Genomic DNA, 21,930 nt, shown 5'->3' with positions numbered 1-21,930 from the left:
CCAGCAGTAATAGAATCTCTGCCTGCCCAATCATATACTATATATATCATATATCATTAGCTCTCTGCTCCATGCTGCAGGTTTGTGCCTTGCAAAGGCAGTATACTCAGAGTGTTAAGGGATCCCTTGACCAGGTCAGAGTTCTAAAATTGGTTGTCTTTGGCAGAAGCCTCATGGGGAAAATAGTGTGGTTGACTGCATGTTTTGAACTTTGGTTCTGTTCTGTATTGGTTGCTTTTTGTTCTGCTATGCTTTTAGAGTTACAGACTTCATCATGCTGTCTTGCCTTATAACAAACTCAAATTAGTATAAGATCTTTAGTTAACCAGTGTAACCCATGGCTGCATCAAGCGTATAAATACTGAAATATGAAAAATAGATTTATTGCAGCAAAATGTAGCACAGTCATGAACTGAAAAGTAACTCCTCTCCATTAACAAACGCTGTGCTATTTTAATCTGCTTTAGTGTTCTGCAGGGAGAAGATTCTTGAATGAAATTGCTTAAAGGTAAAATTGTAAAAAGGTAAAATCTTGCTTTTGTATCTTGTGCATCATTGACAAATGTTTAAATATTCTGGAATATCCTTGTTACGGTTAGTAAGGTCAGAGAACAGAACCGCCGTAGTCTTGGAAGAGTGTGGGACAATAGGACATTTGAATGGGAAATAATTTCCATCTTTATTGAGCTGTAATGATGAAATTGTGAGCTCTGTTAGTTCCATTGCCTGTTTTTAAAAAGCCCTCAGCAAATATATGAGGTCCTTCATCACGGAATGTTCCCTAATCAGACAAATGCTGCTGCTGCAGGAGATTAATTGGAGTGTAGATAGCCTTATTCATGACACTCTTAAACCATGTCACGTAAGAAAAAAGAGCTGGCATGAAATGTGATTCAATCACCTGCTTTATCTTCCTTCTCTGGAAACCCTTTCAATTCAAACTCCCCAACAAACCACAGGAAACCCTGACAAAATCCATAATATTAATTTTAAGTCAAAACTGAGATGACTTAAAAATCTTCAGACTTCTGGGTTGTAGACCAGGTAACTTAGCAAGTATTATATATATATAGCTATATGTTTTTGGAGAAAATAAAGTACTGTGTGTATCTATATTACTGCTATTGATTGCAAACTGCTATAATTAATCCAACACAGGTAAAGTATATTACAAATGAAGTACAGGTTTAAAATGGGATTTTCTTAGGAACACTTTACAAAAACATTATTTCGGGGCTGTAAAGGCACACATACAGTACCAACATGTCCAGGATTTTTGGTTACCATTTTCCTAGCCAGGCTGGTTACATACACTGCACATACTGCATACTATGTCTACGACATTTTAAAGACACGGCGTCTTAGAAACAGGGAAAACTGGGAACAAACGCCGTTCGCTCGCTCTGGAAGTTGCCTTCCACGCTTTGCCTGCAATTAATAATATTTAGAGACTTTTTTAAAATCTTATTTAAAACGTAAATGCATATGCAAATACCTGTGCCACCTGGAGGTACAAGTCACTTATAAAAAGGGAGTAGTATTTGATCTCTCCTAGTTGCGTGGTCCCAGCCAGGTCGTTGCTGTATCTGAAGGGTCAGTGCCATTATTCTTGTTTTGTGAGGCAGCTGCAACAGATGGGTTTAATGATCAATTATGGGGGACTGAGGCAAACCCTATCAGGGCTCAATTAAAAGAAGGCTGCACTTACAACACTTTTATGGTTCCACGACGGGGTGGAAAAGGCAGCTTGAAGTCTGCAGACCGGTGTGTTGAAGAAGGGATGACGCGCAGCAGTTAAAAGGTTCAAGCTTGTGTTTTGTTTCCATTCAGATACAGTATGTAATTCAGAACCGTGCTTCACCTCTCATCATCAATTCATGCGGCCAGACTAGGCGGTATTGTTTCTGGCGCCATGGATTTAAGGACTGAAGCGTGGGTGCGGGTACCGTAAGTATATTTCTGGATTAAAGTTTAGATCTAAAAAAAAAAACTGCTGGCGAGAAACGTAGCAATTCGGTGCTTAAATCAGCTCTTCCGTTGCCGCCGTTCTGTGTAAAAAAAAAAGTTATTTTGGTCAAAACATTTAGTTTCTAGTTTATGTTATAATCTGGGGGGAAATGCCACCAAAGCTTTTTTATGGAATCAGTAAAAATATTCCTTAAACAGAAATGCAACATATTGAATTTTAAACACTCTAACGCTTGTTACGACATTTAGTTTTCTCGTGCATTGAGAAATATTAGTGATTCAAGAAATCTTTTATAATTTTGTTTTCTGTGGCGCTTTTTTTTCCCGCAAAATATTTTTTCACTTCGCGGCTATTTTTCATAATAGAAGAATAATCTAATTTGGCAGATTATGACCATTGTAATGCTTATTTCAAATGTTTTAGGATCCACGTGATAGGTACAGCTGGCAACATTACATTACGTTACTTCCATATTTTGTAGTGTTATTACGGTACATTAAGTCTAAGTTAAATTCCAAGTGTTACTGTAAGTGCGCATTAAAATAATTCCACTGTTGCGGAAGCGAACTCGGGCGAAAGGAACTTTTCTGAGCTTTATTTCTTATAATTATGCAGAATAAAACATATGCGTTGGTATAATTCTGCTTGTCATTTTTCGGCAGTCGAGCAACCCCCCGCGGCTCGGCTTTAAAGCGCATAACTGGATGATGTTTGTGTCCTTCCTGTCTTCCACTTATCGGCCATCAACCTTTCTCAGCTACGACACGCGTCAGATAAGAGCTCTCAAGGGTTTGGTCCAGACAGATTTTACCCCTTACGACAACGTGCTTTTCATTATTCCCTCCAAGAATCAAAATCCATGCTGCGGCTTCACATATTAACTTTGCAAGACACAATTGGAAAACGCGTTCAAATATCGCAAAACTCAACAACGGAAAGGATATGCAGTAACCTTCACCGAACGTTTTGGAGAGTTAGGGCTCCACACCCGCTTCCAGGTTTTAACTACAGAATCTCATCCCAAATGAATAGATTTAAAGTCAGTCTTGCTGCTTAATGGCTTCAGAGGCGCTCATGAAAACCCAAGGAAAAAAAGCTAAACAATTAAATTCAGTAACAAAACAGCCCAATCACGAACACGGATGCAAGCTGTTTCGTTTAGCACATACTACTTGCTCTTAGTACTCACAAAATGTCTGATGTACATAGAGTATTGGAAAGAGTTATGGAACCTGACTACAAAAGTATATAAGGCTTTTATTATGTTGTTATGGTACAATGTGATTGTCTGCCTGATGATGATAATGCTGAACCAGCACAAAGATTCTGGAGTTTGAAACTTGTGAACTTGAAACACAATAGCTCTAAGAAAGGAAAGAACATATGGCACGTGTACACACATTGACCTTTTAGCAAAATCAGACTTACTGTACACCTGTTGAGAATGTCTGACCAGTGACTGAGGAGGAAAACTATGCCTCCATCCCATTTCTTACAGCCTCTTCCAATTCAGGGTCACAGGGGAGCCACAGCCTATCCCAGCAAGCAACAGGCACGAGGCAGTGTATTCTCTGGACAGGACACCAGTCGATCGCTCGGCAGACAGACACAGAGACACACACCAGGGCCAATTTTCTCAGAAGCCAGTTAACTTACCAGTATGCCTTTGGACTGTGGGAATAAACTGGAGCACCCAGAGGAAACCCACATGAACACAGGGAGAACGTGTAATCTCTACCCCGGGTCTAGAATTGAACCCCAGACTGCAGCACTGCAAGGCAGGTAGTGCTTCCCACGGTATCACCATGCCGCCAGGAAGCAAACGAAACTATCCAAAAGTGGTGTGAACATCCACACAGGAAACTCCATGCATGGTAGATGAGTAACCTCTACAGATCATGTGAATGACCTTGCTGTGTATACAAGTGTTAATGTTGACTCGAACACAGTAAGACAGACATTAGCCCAGAATAGGCACGCAGCTGCTCTGAAACCTTAGCTAAGGAGAGGAAAAAACCCTGAAACAGGCAACGGAAACGAAACCGATAAGCTTCTGCTTCGAAAGCTTTGGAAATAACCGACAGTAGTTGTCGAAGGCTGACTGCAGAGCGGTATGACTTTGTACAAAAGCTACAGTAAAGAATGAGGCAATGAGAAATGCATTTTGACAAAGAGTGTCCGGGATATGAAGAGAGAGGTACCCCCTCTGAAGACAGATCAAGCCAAATTCTGACCCGCCATGCCTTTTGCAAGGAATGGTGTCTCTTTGGGCAGGGGTTCATCTTTCAACATGACAATGACCCCAAATGTACTGCCAGCGTAGGGAAAGTCTATCTGAAACATGAAAAGGCCAATGGAGCAAGGGCCTTCACAACACCCTGATATGAGCATCGTGAAGGCCAGGTGATGTTAAATGAAAAGAAAGTTAAAGAGTAATCAAAACTTGGATGATTTTGTGGAGAGTGTTATAGGATTTTTGGAACAACACTGAACAGCCCTTCCGTAGTTAACTATACAGGAGCCTAAAAACAAGATGTGAAGCTGTGTAAAGGAAAAGGCTCAGAAATCAAACATTAATGTCCTGGACAATGTTTTGGTTCCTAAGAATGTGCATACTTGCTCAATGCAGTTAGCATCATGTACTGAATTTGCATCATAATTATTTCCAATACTGTTTATATAATAATTAGAATACATCTCTTTTCCGAGATGAATCCTGATTCTGAACGTTAATTACCCACAAACAAGTGAGGTATTGACGAATTCATATCCAGACGCAGTCGCATTTAGCTTACACAAATCAACAGCTTTTATTGGGGAAAAATGTTTTTTTTTTTAAAAGAACATACGTTTAGTAACGTTTATGATGTGGGCTCGCCTATCCAGTTTTGAAGCTGTACATATTTGTTATTTGCCACGGTGCCGGTCCAATACCCTTATCCTCCATCAGATTTTTAAATTAGCATATTAAGTGAATTTAAACTTACCGGCATCAACCCAGGAGGCACCGAGACAGCAAAGGACAAGCAACACCGCCGACGGGAAAAATTTCTCCATCCTTCAAGGAATTTTTACATTCTGTTAGGACAATGTGAAATTCCATTTACTCGGAGACAGGTGTATTTACTTAGACGCTGGCCGCATTCATATTTTCAGTGTTCGTCTTCCCTTATTCTAAATTCAAACCCGCAGCACAGTTCGTTCAGTTCGAAGTCGAAGACGCCGCAGAAACAAGACTGACAAGGCTTTCAGCACCCGGGACAGTTCCCTGAGCTCCGCATTCAACAAATACAAACCGCCTGCGTGCCGTTAACGAAATCGGCATTTGTCTCGGAGTCGCACACGTTTAATGTTTCTGGAGAGAGGGGGGGGGAGAAAAGGAAAACCAGCGCTTTCGAGCGAAGATCACGCACACCGGTCTGGTATAAATTCCATCTGATGGCTGTTATCCGCCCCGCAATTGCTGGCTGCTGCCGCGGCTGGTCTTCCACACAGCTGTGCTGAAATCTATTTAAGGAACTGCTGGAGAGAGATCATCTGCGGCAGAATGAAACGTGCTCTAACTGACAGGCGGTGTAGCTCCAGCCCATTCACTCGCAGCCTTTAGGCAGAAGCGACTTGGAAGAGGAAAAAAAAAAACTCGCTGCGGACTTCAAGACTTTCCCACCCCTCCCCCCTCTTCTGTCCTGCTGGGATTTAACTCCATACCAACTGGCTGGAAGTCAATAATAAAATAGAAACGAGTGCCTTTCCAGCACCCTGAATGGTTTGTCTGTATTTCTCCGTCTGAAAGTCCAAACATTGCCCGTTTAAACGTCTCCTAACACCCTCTTTCTGTTACTCCAAATTTATGATACGAGACTGTTTAAACAATCATGCATATACGTACAGATGACTTTCTGTTCTGAAATCAGCTGAACCTAGCCATCTGCCATATTGTTGCCTAGTTATGGCTTAGTGGTAATGGCTTTGAAAATATATCATCACTAAAGCAGAGCAGATCATTCTGGTCCTTACTGTTCCTGTGGGCTTGTTTTCTGCTCTTCTGTGAATTGATCACAGCAGTCTTGAATGAATTATTGCATTAGACAGTCACTGTAAGGCAACATAGGTCTTTTTTAACAGCACCTGTAGCTATTTTAAATACATTTGCTCCCTGGTTTAAAAAAAAAGGTATTACAGTGGTGGTTTTATTTAATCTAAAGTCCTGCTTAAGACAAAAGAAAAGACATTTCCCCCCAGAGGTCCTGCTGTAGGCTCTGTGAAAGAAGTCCTGTGGTTCAATTTGAAATCTATGAGATTAAAAGGGGCCCAAGTCAGTTTTCGATTCCCAAACTGGGAGGTGATTAATACAATACTACATGATGGTTAAACCATATGATACAAGAAAAGTAATCCATTTCATCTTCGAGGTTTTATCATTTTAAATATTTACATTGTTTATTAATTACATTTCATCTTTGAGTGTAAGGCAGCTGAATGTCCAGTGTTAACCAACCCAGTTTGGTTAATGTAATAATAATAAGGAATATATTTTTTCAATTAATATGCCAATCCATCTGGTACATTTTATTTGGAAGTGCCTAAAGTCCACCAGATTTGACTGGCTGATATTTATCAACCTGTGAGCTGTACAGCCTAGTAGGCGAGTCTCTGGACTCATAACTGGTGGGTTGCAGGTTCAAGTCCCTGCTGTGACCACTGCTGTTCCACCTACTCTTGAGTGAAGTTCTTAACTCAAATTGCTCCAGTCCACCCACCTGTGTAAGCAGGCGACCAGCATTGCAAGGAGCAGGTCCTGTGGTGGACTGGTGTCCCATCCAGGGGAGGACTCATGCATGGAGTCAAGCAGGAGACATGATTGTTTCATGTCTAGACACCAGGATATGCTCTGTCATGATAAGCTATTATGTGCAGCTTGAATGGAATTGCCCTACTTGCCTGTATTGCACATGATTTGCTACAGGTGTTGACAGGAAGGCCTTCGGTCATTCACTGTGAGTTTGCTCCATCCTTTAGAATAGTTTGCTCATCTCCCCATGTGGTTGCTGGCTCCGTGTATGAGACTGGCCCTGACTGACAGGTGTGACTCAGTGAGTTGACTGAACCGCTTTGAGCAGAAGGTGTCCCAGTGTGTTTCATACCTGTTTTGACGGGAACATTTCTCAAGCCTCAGTTCTGTGTCCATGCTCACAGCCCCCGGTGGTCTTAAATCTTCTCTCTCCTTGTCTACAGTGTGACAGGTTTCATTAGGAAAAGTGACAGTCAGACACACGTTCTTAATGGCAAGGTTTTAATGCAAGGAATGACATTGGATTTCCATAAACTGTGTATCATAAAGGTCTTGGTGAAATCAAATGCCTTATTCATAGGCACACACTACTGGCTGAGACATTTACTGCACTTTTGCTATTACAATAATACTCATGCAAAATTTATGGGCTCCCCTGTACAGTACCATACACAGACATTGTTCTTAAACATCTGTGTAGGTGTGGACTAATAGAATACATGAATGTCATGCTTCTAGATTTATTATTAATGGTACTGAGGGCTGAATTAGAAACTTGGAAAAAGCTTAAGTTGCAAAACAGTAAAATTGTAAGAGAAACCTGGAAGGCTATATCAGAAGAAGCCGTAGTAGGAAGGAATTATTTTGTGCACACTGAGGATGCTAATCTGGCAATTCTGAAAAATGTGAGATTTGTTTTTTTGTGGCTTAGAGACTGATTTAATTTTCTCGTCCAGCAGATGACACTGAAAATAGAGGCTAATTGTCTGAGGTTTAATAATACGCCAGTAGTGGTAATTGGGTGAAAAACGGGCTGTATAAATGGAATGTACTGTAGTGGAAGTGCTCTTGTTGGAGTCTGGTCTTCTGAGCCTTGGGCCAGGGCATTGAATAGACATAGCTCTCTTAATTGATGATGTGGAAAATTAATGCAAAAACTGTTGGTTTGCTTATACTCTAGTTTTTAAAATGGAATTAGACAGCTGAGATAATAGGAAATGAGACATTTTAGTAACAGATAATGATATGGAAGAGCACAAAACAACATGTTTTTTAAAAGTGTCAATTGAGGCAGTCAAACCAAAATTCAAGTATTCCAGTATTTAAAATAATTTTTGATTTAAGCTCTGTATAAAGAGAGTTTGGCACTAGTGCATGGTTTTAATTCTTCATTTTCCCCTAAATGAGTTTATTGCACTCACTTTGTTATTGAGGAAGAAATTGCCAGTTTCTATTTACACTTTAATTACATGCAAGAGAAAATTTATTGTGCCTTGTCACAGGCAGAAGGACTGCAAATCAATATTTATTTGACATGTTATTGATTTGTATTCATTTATTTAGTGTGTGAACAAATCATTTTCCAAAGCAACAGTCCCTACACCAAATGGCAATAGAAAATTATTGATTATCTTATCATTCTCAGTTCCAAAGCATGTATTGCATATTGTTTTTCCTTGTCATTTTTCAGATCCATGTAGCTGGTGCTATGTTGTGATTTCAGATGATCCATTTTTATATGAGGACTGTGTATTCCTTGTTTGGTTGCAAATTTATCATATATTTTACAAATAGTACAGTAAGCACTATGTATCAACCACCTTTCTTACCTGCTGTGTACAGCATGTTTGATGTTTTTGGTGATCATGACTGTTATAAAAGGTTATATATATATATATTTTGTTGGTGGACTGCTTCAGTAGGTAAAAGCTTATAAGGTCTGTTGTGAGTAAGTGTGGGGCTTGGTACTTAAAGGAACTAAGTTTTTGCTGTTTTCTAATGAAACCTCTATCTCCACAAAGGTGGCCTGTGTAATCTAGGGTTGCATGAGAAAGATTTGTGCCAAACAGTTCGTGCAGAGTTAATCGGACATGGCGTGACAACTGCTGTAACAAGTTCACACCCTGTAAAGTTCCTGGAAGTTAGCTTAGCAAATTCCTCTATGGAGCTTTTATTTTTACAGCTGGAATTGTTCATCAGCACGGCAAATTGAAATCTGTGCCAAAACGAAGGGAGCCAAAGAAAAAACCCAGCCTCATCGCAGTGTGTCAGGAATGTAAGAAAGAAAACAATTAGAAAATGGTTCTTTAACTCTTAATTCCAGAAGGATGTCTCCAATCGTGTCATATCCCTCCTGAGCATATGGCATTTGTATATTATTCCCAATCTCATCCACCAGTGGTGTTATCTTTGTGTCTCTTTTTGTTTATTCAGTATCATTCACACTGCCTAACCCATGCTAACCTGTGGCACAAATGCAGAGAAATGGCCTTAGATAGGCACAGTCAATAACAGGAGCTCACACCTAGCCTGTCGGATTGTCGCATCGAGGTCTGTGCTTCGTCAATCACAGCTCTGAGAAGCTGTTGCCCTATGTAATGGAGAAGTGCAGGCAGGGGAGACAGAAGGTTAGCCTTGGCAAAGCTGGTAGGAACTCTTAGAGAGCACACATCAGATTTCCACTGGCCTTTTCCTGAGCATTAAATTTCACATGGATGCCAACAATAGCTGTTCCATAGCCAAGACAAGTGTGGCTCTTCCAAGAAAGCCAGTTCTGTTGCTCTGTTTTTTTTGCAAATGCAGCTGCAGCCCGGTAGGTGCATGACCTTGATCTGCCTTGTTTGACATGCATCGCTTTCATGATTTTTTCAAGTCGGGAATGGGCATTTGAGGACAGGGGAGATAAGAGTGTACACGGTGTCTGTTAAAGTCTTTTCTGTTCTGCCTGAGCAGCGGCTTACAGTATTTTGGGTGATTAGTTGTATTTATTTTTACATGCCCTTTGAGTTTTGAAAAAATGCCTGTCATTTTGTAAGCTGGCAGAGTGGCCTTACCAATAAAAGACAGAGGCACAGCTGTTTACAGTGGGAATAACGAGCTACAGATCCAGAAAAAGAATGCCTAAAAGCATTACTTTGAATTTCATGTGAACATACGTGAATATTATTAGCTTTTTTTTAACCAAAACAATCACACTGTCTCCTGATTTTCCAAAGTAAACTCTTCGATGCATGAGGTTTTTGTTTCAACTTCACGAGCAATAAAGAGGTTAGTGTTGCGTCACTCATTTCAGGAGAGGGAAATAAACTCTTTTTTATCTAGAAGAGCCTCTCAGGAGTATTTATTCTCATGATGCTTTGCAACAGTACCACCAGGACTGGTGTCAGCATTCTTGTTGTCTTTGATTTCTTAAAAAGATTAAATTAATCTTAAAGAGTACTTTCGGTACTGTATGTGTGCCTGTTTGGTGTTAGAACACATGTCTACACAGTTGAACCTCCAGGTTTTGATTGTGTTCCTGACATTCGAATAGATTTCTTATCCTCTCCTCATCCAACCCTGTTTCTTATCATTCTGAACGTGTTGCCAGAGATAAGCCTGACCATTTTACTTTCTTACTGCGGTTAAACAGAGCTCAGTTTTAAATGCCGGGGCTTCTACACTGCAACAGGTTCAGCACCTAATGACTGAAATATTCCTGTGGGGGAAAAGTGCTGCCTGTGATGAAGACAGATAAGACAGGACAGATGCCTGTAGCAAAGCCACAGTTTTCCTTTCTATCATTATTGTAGTATCATGTCAGAGTATTGCTTTTGAGACCTCTGGCAACAAACTAGTCTGTATATTTTCTTTTCACCTGCTGCATTATTTTATTGACCTACAGGAGCTCATATATAGCCACTAGTAGAGACTACTGTACATCTCATTGGTTTTGTGCGATCAGACCAGTCTTGTTGCAATACAAGGGTCTAATGACATCTGTATTGTTTGCTTTAAATAATTTGGAATTGCAAGATATTGCAATCTGCAATCTCCTCCCTCATTTGAAATTTTCAGTGGCTGATGAACTTCACATTAATATTGCAGCCCTACATGCTGTTTTGATAGTGGAGGGGGACAGGATGAGGAACATGCACACTTTTCCTTTGAAAATGTGTACGTATCAGAGAAATCCCATTTTGTCTGGGTGTGCGTCTAATAGTGCTTACAGGGGAGTTTTTTTTAAATGGTGGACCGATGCTGATGTCACTATCCCTCTGAATAAGCATGGTTGTGGAAGTATGCCCATCAAATGTAAATCTGGATAATGCTGTGTTTAGAAAATAATGTAGACTTTATCTTAATATGACAGTTTACCTTGTAGTCTGATCTGCAAGCACACACTGAAACTGAATGGTGGTCAACTCCCATACGAAGATGACAAATCTGCCTGATGCACTCCAACCTTCCTAGGGTAAATCAATTAAGTATGTGCAATATGAACATGTTCCCTATTGCAGCAGTAGTTTGAAGTGGTTATTTTTCTTGTAACATAAGATTAATTTCAGTTCCCCTGCTTTCAATAGAAATAGGGAGCTCCGGATCAGTGATTTTAATTTTTTGCTGAGCATCACAGTGCCTCAGATTCCTGAAGATATAACTTTCCATTACAGGTGGAAGACCTTCTGGCTGTGCTGTGGATTTGCATATACATACACAGTGTATCACAAGCCACATCATTTTACTTCTATCCTATCCTAGACTTGAGGAATAAGGCCTTACTGTGAACTCTGCTGATGAAACAGTGTCTTGTAGAATACTTCAGGAGGTCAGGGCAAGATCTGCGCCTCCTGCAAATTGTGTAATTGTGTAGAATTTCTATAGGGAACCATAGGGGAATGATCTAGTTATTTTTGTTAATAAATAGGTTCTTAGCAGATCACCGGACTCTCCTTTTCTGGTGTCTGTGCTGGTTGTAAAACAGTTCCATCTGCTTTTCTAAATAGTTGTCCCGTGTCCTGTTCTGCCCTAATTTATTATTTTTTTAAAATTCCGTTGAATGCTGGTTTAAAAAATAACCACAGCATATGTTTTGATGGAAGGCTAGTCCCTTTTCTTAGCGTAAGGAAAAATGCTTGCTTTTGTTCTCTAACCCCATGTGCTGTACATGCTCTACAGTATGTCTGTCTTCCGTTATGCACATGGATCTCTGGGTTAAACTTCAGTAAGTTTAAATTCAACTTTACTGGAGCGGAATATGCTGCTGAGCAAAGCTGTCTTAATTTTATTAAATGACCATTCAGCCATAACTGAAAGATCTTTTTTTTTGCCCTTTTTTAAACACACCTCACATTTAGAGTAGCCAGTCTCCACACTAAGATATTTCCAGCTGTGCCAGTCGGACCGCAAAGTGCTTCGTATGGATGTGCTGCTTCAGGGTGATTGCTGTGATCTTTCAAGGCGACAAGAATAAAATAGCTTTTCTGCTCTGGCCTGGCAGACTGGTCTGAGAACCTGTGAAAGGACATGAGTGAGGAATTAAACTGGCATTTTGTGTAAATGTACACAACACTGCAAGAGCAATTTATTATATTAGTGTGTAATTTTTATATTTAACTTGCAGTCCTGTTTTGACAACATAATTTGTTCCTTTGTACAATTTCTGGACCTGTACTGCACGTAAAAAACTTATTTTGATATTTTTTACATTTGCACAAGAGTCACAAATGTGTGTTCTGTGATCTGTGTGTGCAACTACAATACTGTGATCATTTTCCAGATGCATAGTTTCTTTGAAAAAGACTCACATCACATTACTTTTTGCCACCTTAAGCCTCCGGGTGGATGACAGTTGCTTCCCATGATATCACACGCTGATATGTTTACTTAACACCCATGTGCAGTTAAATGTGATTGACTACTATAGCTAATCTTATTAAGTTTATGAAATCAGCGTTAATTCATCTTTTTTATGGCAGCATACACTCCAGATAGAAATGTGGAAAATGTAAGCTGTCAGGAGTGAATAAACCCAAAGCTCCTTATTTCTGAAATAAGACAGATGAGAAGCTTAACAGTGAACAAATATAAATTGGTTTGGATGGTCATGAAGTCCCCTTTAGAGTTTTCCAAAGCAACACATATATAGAATAAAGTTTGTTTTCATGTGTCTGTCATGCTGCGTCACCCAGATGTTTGGTTTTTCTCTTTTCTTAATCTTCTTCAGAGAAAACGTTTTATAAACATTTCTAACAACATTTACATTTGCTTACTGTAATCTAAAACTGTGTAATCCATCGAATCCAACAACTGAACAGTTTACCAGCTGAGGTGGCCTTTTCTTCTGAAGACAGAAGGAGATATATCTGTGACTGAAGTGTCTTTTTATGTTCTGCGCTGACTTTCAAAGGAATTTGATATTTAATTTTATTGTAGCATTGTCTGAAGTCAGAAAATAAAATGAAAATTGGATAATTTCAAGTATTAGTCCAACATTTAAACATTTAATATTATTGTATATTTTATATGATAAGCATAATGAACATAATTTCTTGTCCTTTTCACTATTTTTTTTGAAGACGTTGGTGTCCCAAAACCAAAAAACGCACATATAATATTAATTTATCAAGACCTTTTGCCCCATTGTGTCATGGCCTTTGGTGTTAAACCAGTCTTGTGATATGAGTACAGACAGAAACAAATGCTTTTTTCAAAAGGCTGGTTGATTTCCTGAGGTATTTTTTTCAAAAACACAAAAACGTTCCCCATACCCCCACACCATTTCTCTCTCAGAAAGGTTGTTCTTCCTTTGACTCCTATCTTCAATATATAGCTACAAGAGGATTATAATATCCTCTAAGATAGATATATAGATTATAAGGATCTGCAAGCCTGAACCTGAAATGAAACAGGTTTCATATATTTCAGAGTTACTTTGTTTTATTTATTTCTTGGTAAAAGAGGGTTGACCTATTTAAAAATCTATTTAATGCATTTCTTGGAGCTGCGTAGACATATTTGAGTTTAGATGCTGTGTAGGACCAGTAGTGAACCCAAGCTCTGTACTTTATGTGTAAAAACACTTGACTTTTAGCATTTAATAGACCCAAACTCCACCTTTCCTTTCCTTCTCAGTGTTTTGATGCAGAGAAAATACGTGAATTCCCCATTCAGGCAATTAATATGCACCTTCAGCCTCCTTTGTGAGTGGAGGACGTCCCCTTCAGACAAGGTTTTATCCTTCCTTCCTCTCATGCAGAAATGGAGGAGGTTACGCAACAAAACATCCTGGAGAAAACAAACTGGTTTGACCTTTACACAAGCACGATCGTCTTCAGTGCACGACAGCTGACGGGTAGCAGCGGAGAGAGGCATCGGGTGCCACGTGCTCTGAGAATTGTCATCGCTCCTCTTTCCTTGGATGCACAAACTTTAAAAACGGCAATAAAGTGGACATGGATGGCAGCCATAGTACTGTCTATCTCCCCAAGGGTGTAGTGCTTCTCATCAAAGGCTTTCAGAAACCAGTGGATTTCAAACTCATTGAGACGGCTTCCAGCTGGAGTTTAAAATGCATTGGATATCATCCTCCTTCGGATGCAGATGACGAGTGTGACTTCATATGAAAATTTTCTCTTACCTTCTCACACTCTGACTGTGCTTTTAGATTTGAATTTGTTTGCTTAGCTAAAGATTCTTGTGTTCAACTAGTTAGGCGAGTAAAACTTAGGCAGGGAATGAGGGTTCATTCATTCATTCCTGTCTGCTGTGCAAACTCCATCACATTATCTAGTGACTGTTAATTAATCAGTTGATTTGCATCATCTCATTCCTGGTTTGGAAAGGCCAATGGTGGAGTTTTATTAGAACAAATGCAGTTGAAGCAGATGCTTTATTTCAATCAGGCAGAAAAGCGAGTTATTTAATACAACATGACTAATGTCAAACTTTCTTAAAACAGAGGTATCAGTTGGGCCCATTTTTATTTTCCTATCAAAATTAAAATGTAAAGAATACTTCTGATTTGATAAAAATGCAGGTAGTGCTGGCTCTAGTGTTCTTTACACTGTAAAATAGTGGCAGATTTTAAATTTAGCAATAGCATTTCAAGTATCACAGGTAACCAGTTTTTCTAAAGTATTTGTTTTGGAACATAGAATAATATACATCTTTTCTTTTTTCACCACTGGACTTGCGATTTATCTCCCCACGATTTTTTAAAAGAAAAATATGAATACGGCTCGGTACACAGCAAAAAAAAACCTGCTTCTTTTAGTTGTTGATATCAAGTGTCTGTTACTATTCATACCTGGTCACGAATATTTTATATTGCATCTGCTGCAAATTATGCAGAACCTGTTGGTTTTCTGTGGAGAATAAAAAATGCCTTTTTATAACAGAAAATTGTCCATTTAGCTGTAACGATCACAATTATATAACGGCCACATGGGTAACATTAGGTAGGTGGAAACTAGCCATCCTGAAGTGTACAGTATGTAGGTTCTAATCTGGGTTTACAAAAAGTGGTTTTATTTATTGCACTGCCAATTTCAAGAAAGCTTTTCTTTTTCAGGAGAACAATTACCATTTAATGATGTATTGACTGGAACCTGATCTCAGCATTCTGTGTTTCTGAACCACTGACATCTCAAAGTTGAATTTCCCTCCCAGGGATTGTGGTTTTGCAATGGTAGGGCAACAAACGCATTTTTAATTGCCGTTTCCTTGGTGTTTAATTAGATGTGTGGAACGCCGTCCCCAAAGTGCATTTTAAAATAGCACACTGCTTCATAAGATGCTCTTTCAATATGGCTTTTATAGCCATAGGTGGGTGTTATACCTATATACAGTGGCTGATATTTTGTCACTCGCATCACATGGTCCTTCACACGTGAACACACTCAGACATACACACACATAGACGCACACAGACACACACACACGTCTCCACCCCTCTCCAATGCCTTACAAAAAGAACATTTGGAAACACGCCCCATCTTGGAGAACAGTATGATTCCTTTAGGCTTCCTCTGGAAATGTGCTCCTGCTGAGGATCTGCCCTTAGATTTTTCACTCTCCTACAGTACATCCACCCATGCGTTGGACTCAGGGCTCGGCTGCAGAGACTTATGTTGCTCAGTACTGAACAGAGGCTATTTGTTATATCTAGCAACGTTCAATTTAAAAACAAGATTAATAATTTAAAAACCACTTCACGTGGTAGGGCCTATAATCCTGTGTGCAGTATGGGAAAGCAGACACCCAGACTGGAAAAGGACAGCTACACGTGCATGTATCCCTGCAGAAATTAGTGTTTTACAAGCATCCAATATTTATGTCTCAGGCTGGAAGAAGATGTAAGATTTCAACAATAAAACTTCCATGTAAAGTAACTCCAATAAATTGTGATTTACATGACAGTCCACATCCAGGGCATTCCAGAGGAGACCATGCAAGCAGTGGTACACCAGGCTGTAACTATTGTCTGATCATGACAATTGAAATGCACAGGTGGACAGAACGTTCATATGGATGATGCAAAGACAGATGCATCAATATTTGTGCTTGGTTCAATGTGCATATTGGGCATATCACCACTAATATCTCCAGCCTGCTCGCTTTTTTTGTATGTTGCTGCATAATGGCAAGACAAGAGGTTATAATCATATGCATAATGCTTTATGGAGACATGCACAAATGAGGTCACGGCATTTATTTAAGCATCATTTCTAGTGCATTGTACCAAGCACTATAAATGATGCTAAAATAAATGTCACGACACCTTATGCACACAGTATGTCACTTGTGCCCCTGTGCCCCTTGCTACCCCTCTGATGGGTGATGCTCTACTTTTTGCTTCATTCAGAATGCAAAAGGAATGCAGCATATTTGAGCCACTATCCTTTTTACTGGATGAATTGGAGGCCTGCATTCTATGTTGTCAAAGTATAATTTTTCTCTTCTATTATTTGTAATAATCAAGGAAATTATGCTACAGGGTTTCCATCCTTGGGTGAAAATCACAAGGTGATCAATATTGTTTTTAAAATGCAGAACATAGAGATTTGATGCCAACTATTCTTAAACTCCTTTTTGGCAATACTGCAAGGGTTGGGCAGTTAAAAAATGCTAAAAAATTAAACCTTTTAAAGCACAGCATTAGGAACAGCACTTGTGTTGAGGTGAAAATCCCTTCATGGTTTTTTTTCTGCTGTTGCCTGTTCATCTCTTCTTATGTTCTTGTTTTCTGAATTCAGCCACACATCTAGATATTTTTTTCTACGAAACATTGTCCACCATGGTACACATGTGCTGCAACAAGAAACATCCAATGCATTTTCTTAAAACCATACAGATATACTGTAGTAAGTCATAGAGTTTGGTAATTTATAATGGTGGTTTATAATGTGCAGGAAAGCATCTAAGCTCTCTGGCCAAACACCTTCATTTCTTGATTCAAGTACCCTCCTTTACTCATTTACCTCTGCTCGTTAATATCATTGCAATGTCCTCATGTGACTTCTAATTAGTGAGGGTCTGTGAATTTGCCTTTGTCTGGGGTTGTGAAAGAAACTAAGTTGCTAATTGGTCCTGTTTCTGCTTGTTCAGCCTTTGAACCAAACAGCGAGGGCTGGCTGTAATCTGTCTCTCATGAGAGCTGCTGTGTCTCTACACCTGCTCCCGTGCTGAAAGACCCAGCCAGCAGCTCTTCTTCAGCAGCTGTGGTCGATCTCCATGTGTAGCCCATGCTCCAACCATTCTCAGCCTTTGCGCGACAGAGCAAGTTGGAAAACAGATTTCCAAAATAAATGGCTTCCGCACTGCAGAGGAGAAACAAGCCCTACCTCATTGCCAGCATGCGCAGACATACTCATAGGAACTGTTTAACCCAGTTTGATTAGCGTGCACATGCTGCTTTTGATGAATATACCAATCAGCGTAGTCACAAGCAGTGGATGAGTGGAGGCTTGTTCTGTTATGTAACCTTCCGGATGTGCACAATCTATCTTAAAATGCTTGCTATATCTCACGAACAGGGAAAGAGTCACCATGGCCCATCCTGGTTTCCACTGTGTCAAGGCTGCTAGAGAGCCATGTAGTGTATCTCTCCTCCCTCCTGGATGGGATACTGTTCCAGTGCAGAGATCACCCCCAGGAATGCTGTTCCCCACTTATACAGGGTCCTGAACCCCACAACCTGTCAGTCAGCCAAAGCCTCACCCACTACACCCCCTGCAAAGCCTGAACTGCTTTTCTTTCATTTTTCTTCCTGAGCACATTGAACATCCATTTTGTTCTTCCGTCTTCATGACAATATGAATCAGGTGATCATAAGGTTATGGATAAGGTTTAAAACAACACAGAGTCTAGACACAAGCTAGATTCGTGTAAGGTGTCCTGGGACCTGAGCTGTGATGAAAGTGCTGTGCAACAGTGGTATTATTCAATAATCCTAACACAAGCCAAGAAAACAAACAGCTCAGAATGTCAGAGGTGCCTTCAATAATACTGAGAAATACAGTTGTACAGCTGGCTTTCCCACAGCCTGTTGCAGTTCAGTGAAATTTATTCCATTTAATTTTTAAAATGTCACACGCTAAGGGATTAGCATTTATCATCGTTGCTGTACATTTGTTATCGATCTGTGTAAAAAAAATGAATATGTAAGCTTTTGCAAGATTCAAACATGACAAAATACTCTCTCCCTCCTCTCTCTCTTCCTGAACGTAATAACAGCACAGTTTTTTATTATTTCATTTCTGATGACAGAAGTTCGATGGTTAGGGGTATTGGCGATCACTTTTACATAAGCAGTCATTAGATGAGATTTAAAGTCTATACATAGAATACAAGGGTGACTCTGCTGGGTGATTATAAAAATTCTCTTTGAGACCTGAGTGTCGCCTGCTCAGGCCTGGGTCAATTGAAAGAGTGCTGCTGGGATATGCTGGCCAGTAATCAGCCTTGGCCTTCTCCGCATTTGGCCAGCTCTTCAGAGACAGGTGCTTCACTCCTCCTGTCTTCTGTAAGGCACTGTGGAGTTTGCTCACTGTCAAAAGGCATTGGCATAAAAACCAGGTCTTAAAAAATGGGTGATTCGAATTTAATCCACATCTTTCAGCCTGGTTTTCAAAAAGAATGCTGTTTTCTATTTGTGACCTGTAAAATTGCTCTTTGCTCTGAGGAGCCTGTGTGCCACAGCTTCTCCTTTCTGCATCATTTCCCTGCAGGCAGACCTGTGGAGTCTCCGAAGAGAGTTCCAGGCTCTGGTGTTGTTTTGTGACTTGCCTTGACACTGTAACCAATTTACTGCAGAGTTTACCTGATTCGTAGCTCCTGGGACTTAAGGCTTGACTTAAAACCTGATCTGTCCCTCTTGCACTCACCTGCTTTTTAAATGAAGATATCCTTGATTGAACTGCTGTTGGTAATAGAGGACTAGCCTTTTGGTGACGTGAGAAGACCCTGTATCGCATTATGTTACTCGGATCGCTTTAAAATGTTGTAGAGTGTAAACTACAAGTTGGTATAAAGGTTTGCTATATCTAGGCCTTTATGTGCAAACTGTATGAAGAGATTTAATTGCCCTGATCTCGGGTCACGTCCATCATCATTACTCCTTTTATCCACACTGCAAATTATAAGCCTAATGAATTTGAAGTACTACACAATAAAGGCTACCAGGATAGCTCTCTGAATGTAGATTAAAACTGCAGTGACTCACTTGTTTATGTGGGAAAGTGCTACAGATCTGCAGTGAACATCTACACAATGTGGCACTGAGGGTTACAAAGTCACTGTGGCTCTCAATCCTGCAGAGCAATTCTGCACATACGGTACAGCAGCTACCGCAGCATGAATTTTCAATGTGCTTAAGGTTTTATTTTTATCCCCCGCTTTTACTTGTATAATAAATTAGGAAGCATGCAAGCTTGAAATTTCTGAGATGAATTCATGAAAACTGGGTGCTTTTGCTCAGGAGGGGGGGTGGGGGTCAATAACAAGAGACGAGTACATTTTTCTAGAGGGGTTGAATCCAGGGGTGGCAAAATGGATAGCATCTGTAACCCTTCCAGCTGGGGGTACCGTTTTCAGCTTCCAAGCATAGCTCCTGGCAAGGAGGTCGGAAGCTGGGGAGGAATTAGAGATGGGAGTTTTTTTACATCAGCACGAGCTGCAGTGAAAAAAGGAAGACGTCTTGTGTTGTGGAAGTAGTTGATTGATGGTGAGAAGAGCCCGAAAATGGGACAGTCTTTCTGGCAGGCATGGAAACTGTCACCGCTGCTGCAGGCTACCATTCCAGCCTGGCTGCAGGCCTGCGTTGTTGCTGCTGGCTCTGTAATCACTGACTCAGGCTTCAGGCAGTTGTGCCTGTAATGCGTAGATAAGACCCATTGTAATTTTGCTAAGGATGCAAGGTCTTGTCATTGTGCGTTTTGTTTGCCTCGCTGGAGGAGCTGTCAGAACCTGAATGTAAAAGCATTTTAGGAGGAGACTTTAGCATTTTAATAAACACACACCAGCTAACAACAAAAATCAAAGCTTGCTTTGACTATTTCTTCACTCACAAGAATGCTGACTTACACCCAACATGGCTGGATTGAATAGTCTTCTAATCCTACTTAACTTATTTGAGGGAAGAGGGACCATTTAATTCAGGCAGCCAGCAATCTGGTCACCAGAACCCTTTCCTCTATTGTCAGTCTATATGAATCCCTTTAATAATAATAATAATAATAATAATAATTACTTACACTTATATAGCACTTTTCTGGACACTCCACTCAAAGTGCTTTACAGGTAATGGGGACTCCCCTCCACCACCACCAATGTGCAGCCCCCACCTTTACTGCACATCCCCCTTCATGACCAAGAGAAAATCATTTTAGAACTTATCAAAAATCTTTTATTTTTACATTGTTTTGCCCCATTGGATTTTCAGTATTTTATATTTTGTTTTACAGACATCTTGATTAGCAGCATAATCCAAAATCCACATGTAGAGAGTATCCTTGGGTATGAAGCAAGACCAGTGAAAGATGTAACGGAAAGCAATTGAAAACAATTTTCATTCTTCCATTTCATAACGGTTTCTTCTTGTCTACCCTGTGTTTGGCTTGTCTCGGTCATCAGATGCCTCATTGTGCAATTCATCGCATTCCCATTTAGAGACAGACTCACCGCATTGCACCCGGAGCCTTCACATTTTACTTGTCATTGTACACATTTCTCAATTAAACAGTTCAGTGATCACGGCTATAAAGAGTAAAAAAAGACTTTCTACTCATGCCAGTAAATTCTATCATGGCTCAAAATATACATTATTTTTGGAAACGATAACATTCTCCACTGACATTATAAAAATTTGCCCTTGTTTTATTTTCCTGAAACTGCACACATTTTAGTGAATGCACAGTTTTTTTATTGAACTACTTTTATTTTGGCTGTCATCACTTCTGCAATGAGAAGAGTGAGAAACAACTAAGTCAGGTGGGTAAAGTCAGCAGAGTGCTATCAGTTAATATCTCCGCTCCAGGAAGAGAACAATTTCACATTCACATTCAGTTATTACTCTGTATTTGTAGGTCCTAGAAAAAAATAATTAAGTCTGTGTAATCTTAGTAACACCAATGTGCAGGGAAAAGCAGAAGAATTGATTGGAGGGTCTTGAGAGTAAGAGACCCGATTGACACTCCAGGAAATAATTTGCTTAAGGAGTTCTGTGGGCATCAACAATTGTGTATAAATGTCAGCTGAATCCTAGGAGTGAATTAACTTCTCAGCACATGCACTGCTGTGGTTCTGTGGTTTTGCTAACTAGTTCCCCATCGTGTTTCTTTTTCCCCCCATACGAAAGATGCAGAAAGGAGTAAAAATAATTTCTGTTATCTTAGAAATCTACAGTATGATAAGTGAATGACATCCTGTGATATATCCTTCTCTGAAAGTTGACTGTAATCGATGGTTTAAGCTGTTAATGTTTTCAAAAAGCAGGTTTAGACAGCTTTTCTCTCCCTGCTAAATGTTCTAAGCTGCTAGTGACTCATTTTATTTCAAAAGCACTCATCTCTCTTTAAAATCTGCTGCTAATGCACAAAGGCAGATTGTTATAAAATGGATAATTTTATGCACAATTGTTCTGCCCTTCTTTTCAATTCATCTCGGAGAAAGAGCAGCTCATAAGGTCCTT

General features: G+C 39.9%; 2 protein-coding genes across 3 annotated transcripts in view; one reads left to right on the top strand and one right to left on the bottom strand.

Annotated features, from left to right (window-relative positions):
• The window catches only part of fndc5a (fibronectin type III domain containing 5a), a 42,903-nt gene extending 37,338 nt beyond the window's left edge, over positions 1 to 5,565 (bottom strand). For both annotated transcript variants that reach the window (XM_088932180.1, XM_088932179.1), the window contains exon 1: positions 4,957 to 5,565. In XM_088932180.1, the coding sequence (XP_088788306.1) occupies positions 4,957 to 5,026 (70 nt within the window). In that variant the 5' untranslated portion in view covers positions 5,027 to 5,565. The remainder of the gene's footprint in view (positions 1 to 4,956) is intronic.
• The window catches only part of s100pbp (S100P binding protein), a 109,410-nt gene that overhangs the window by 53,092 nt on the left and 34,388 nt on the right, over positions 1 to 21,930 (top strand). The gene's annotated exons all lie outside the window — the stretch shown is intronic.

Source organism: Atractosteus spatula, chromosome 14 (genome assembly GCF_055471065.1).
Source record: "Atractosteus spatula isolate fAtrSpa1 chromosome 14, fAtrSpa1.hap1, whole genome shotgun sequence".
Classification (NCBI taxonomy): Eukaryota; Metazoa; Chordata; class Actinopteri; order Semionotiformes; family Lepisosteidae; genus Atractosteus; species Atractosteus spatula.
The sequence above is the reverse complement of the archived record's forward strand: the minus strand, read 5'-3'. Positions and strand labels throughout refer to the sequence as shown.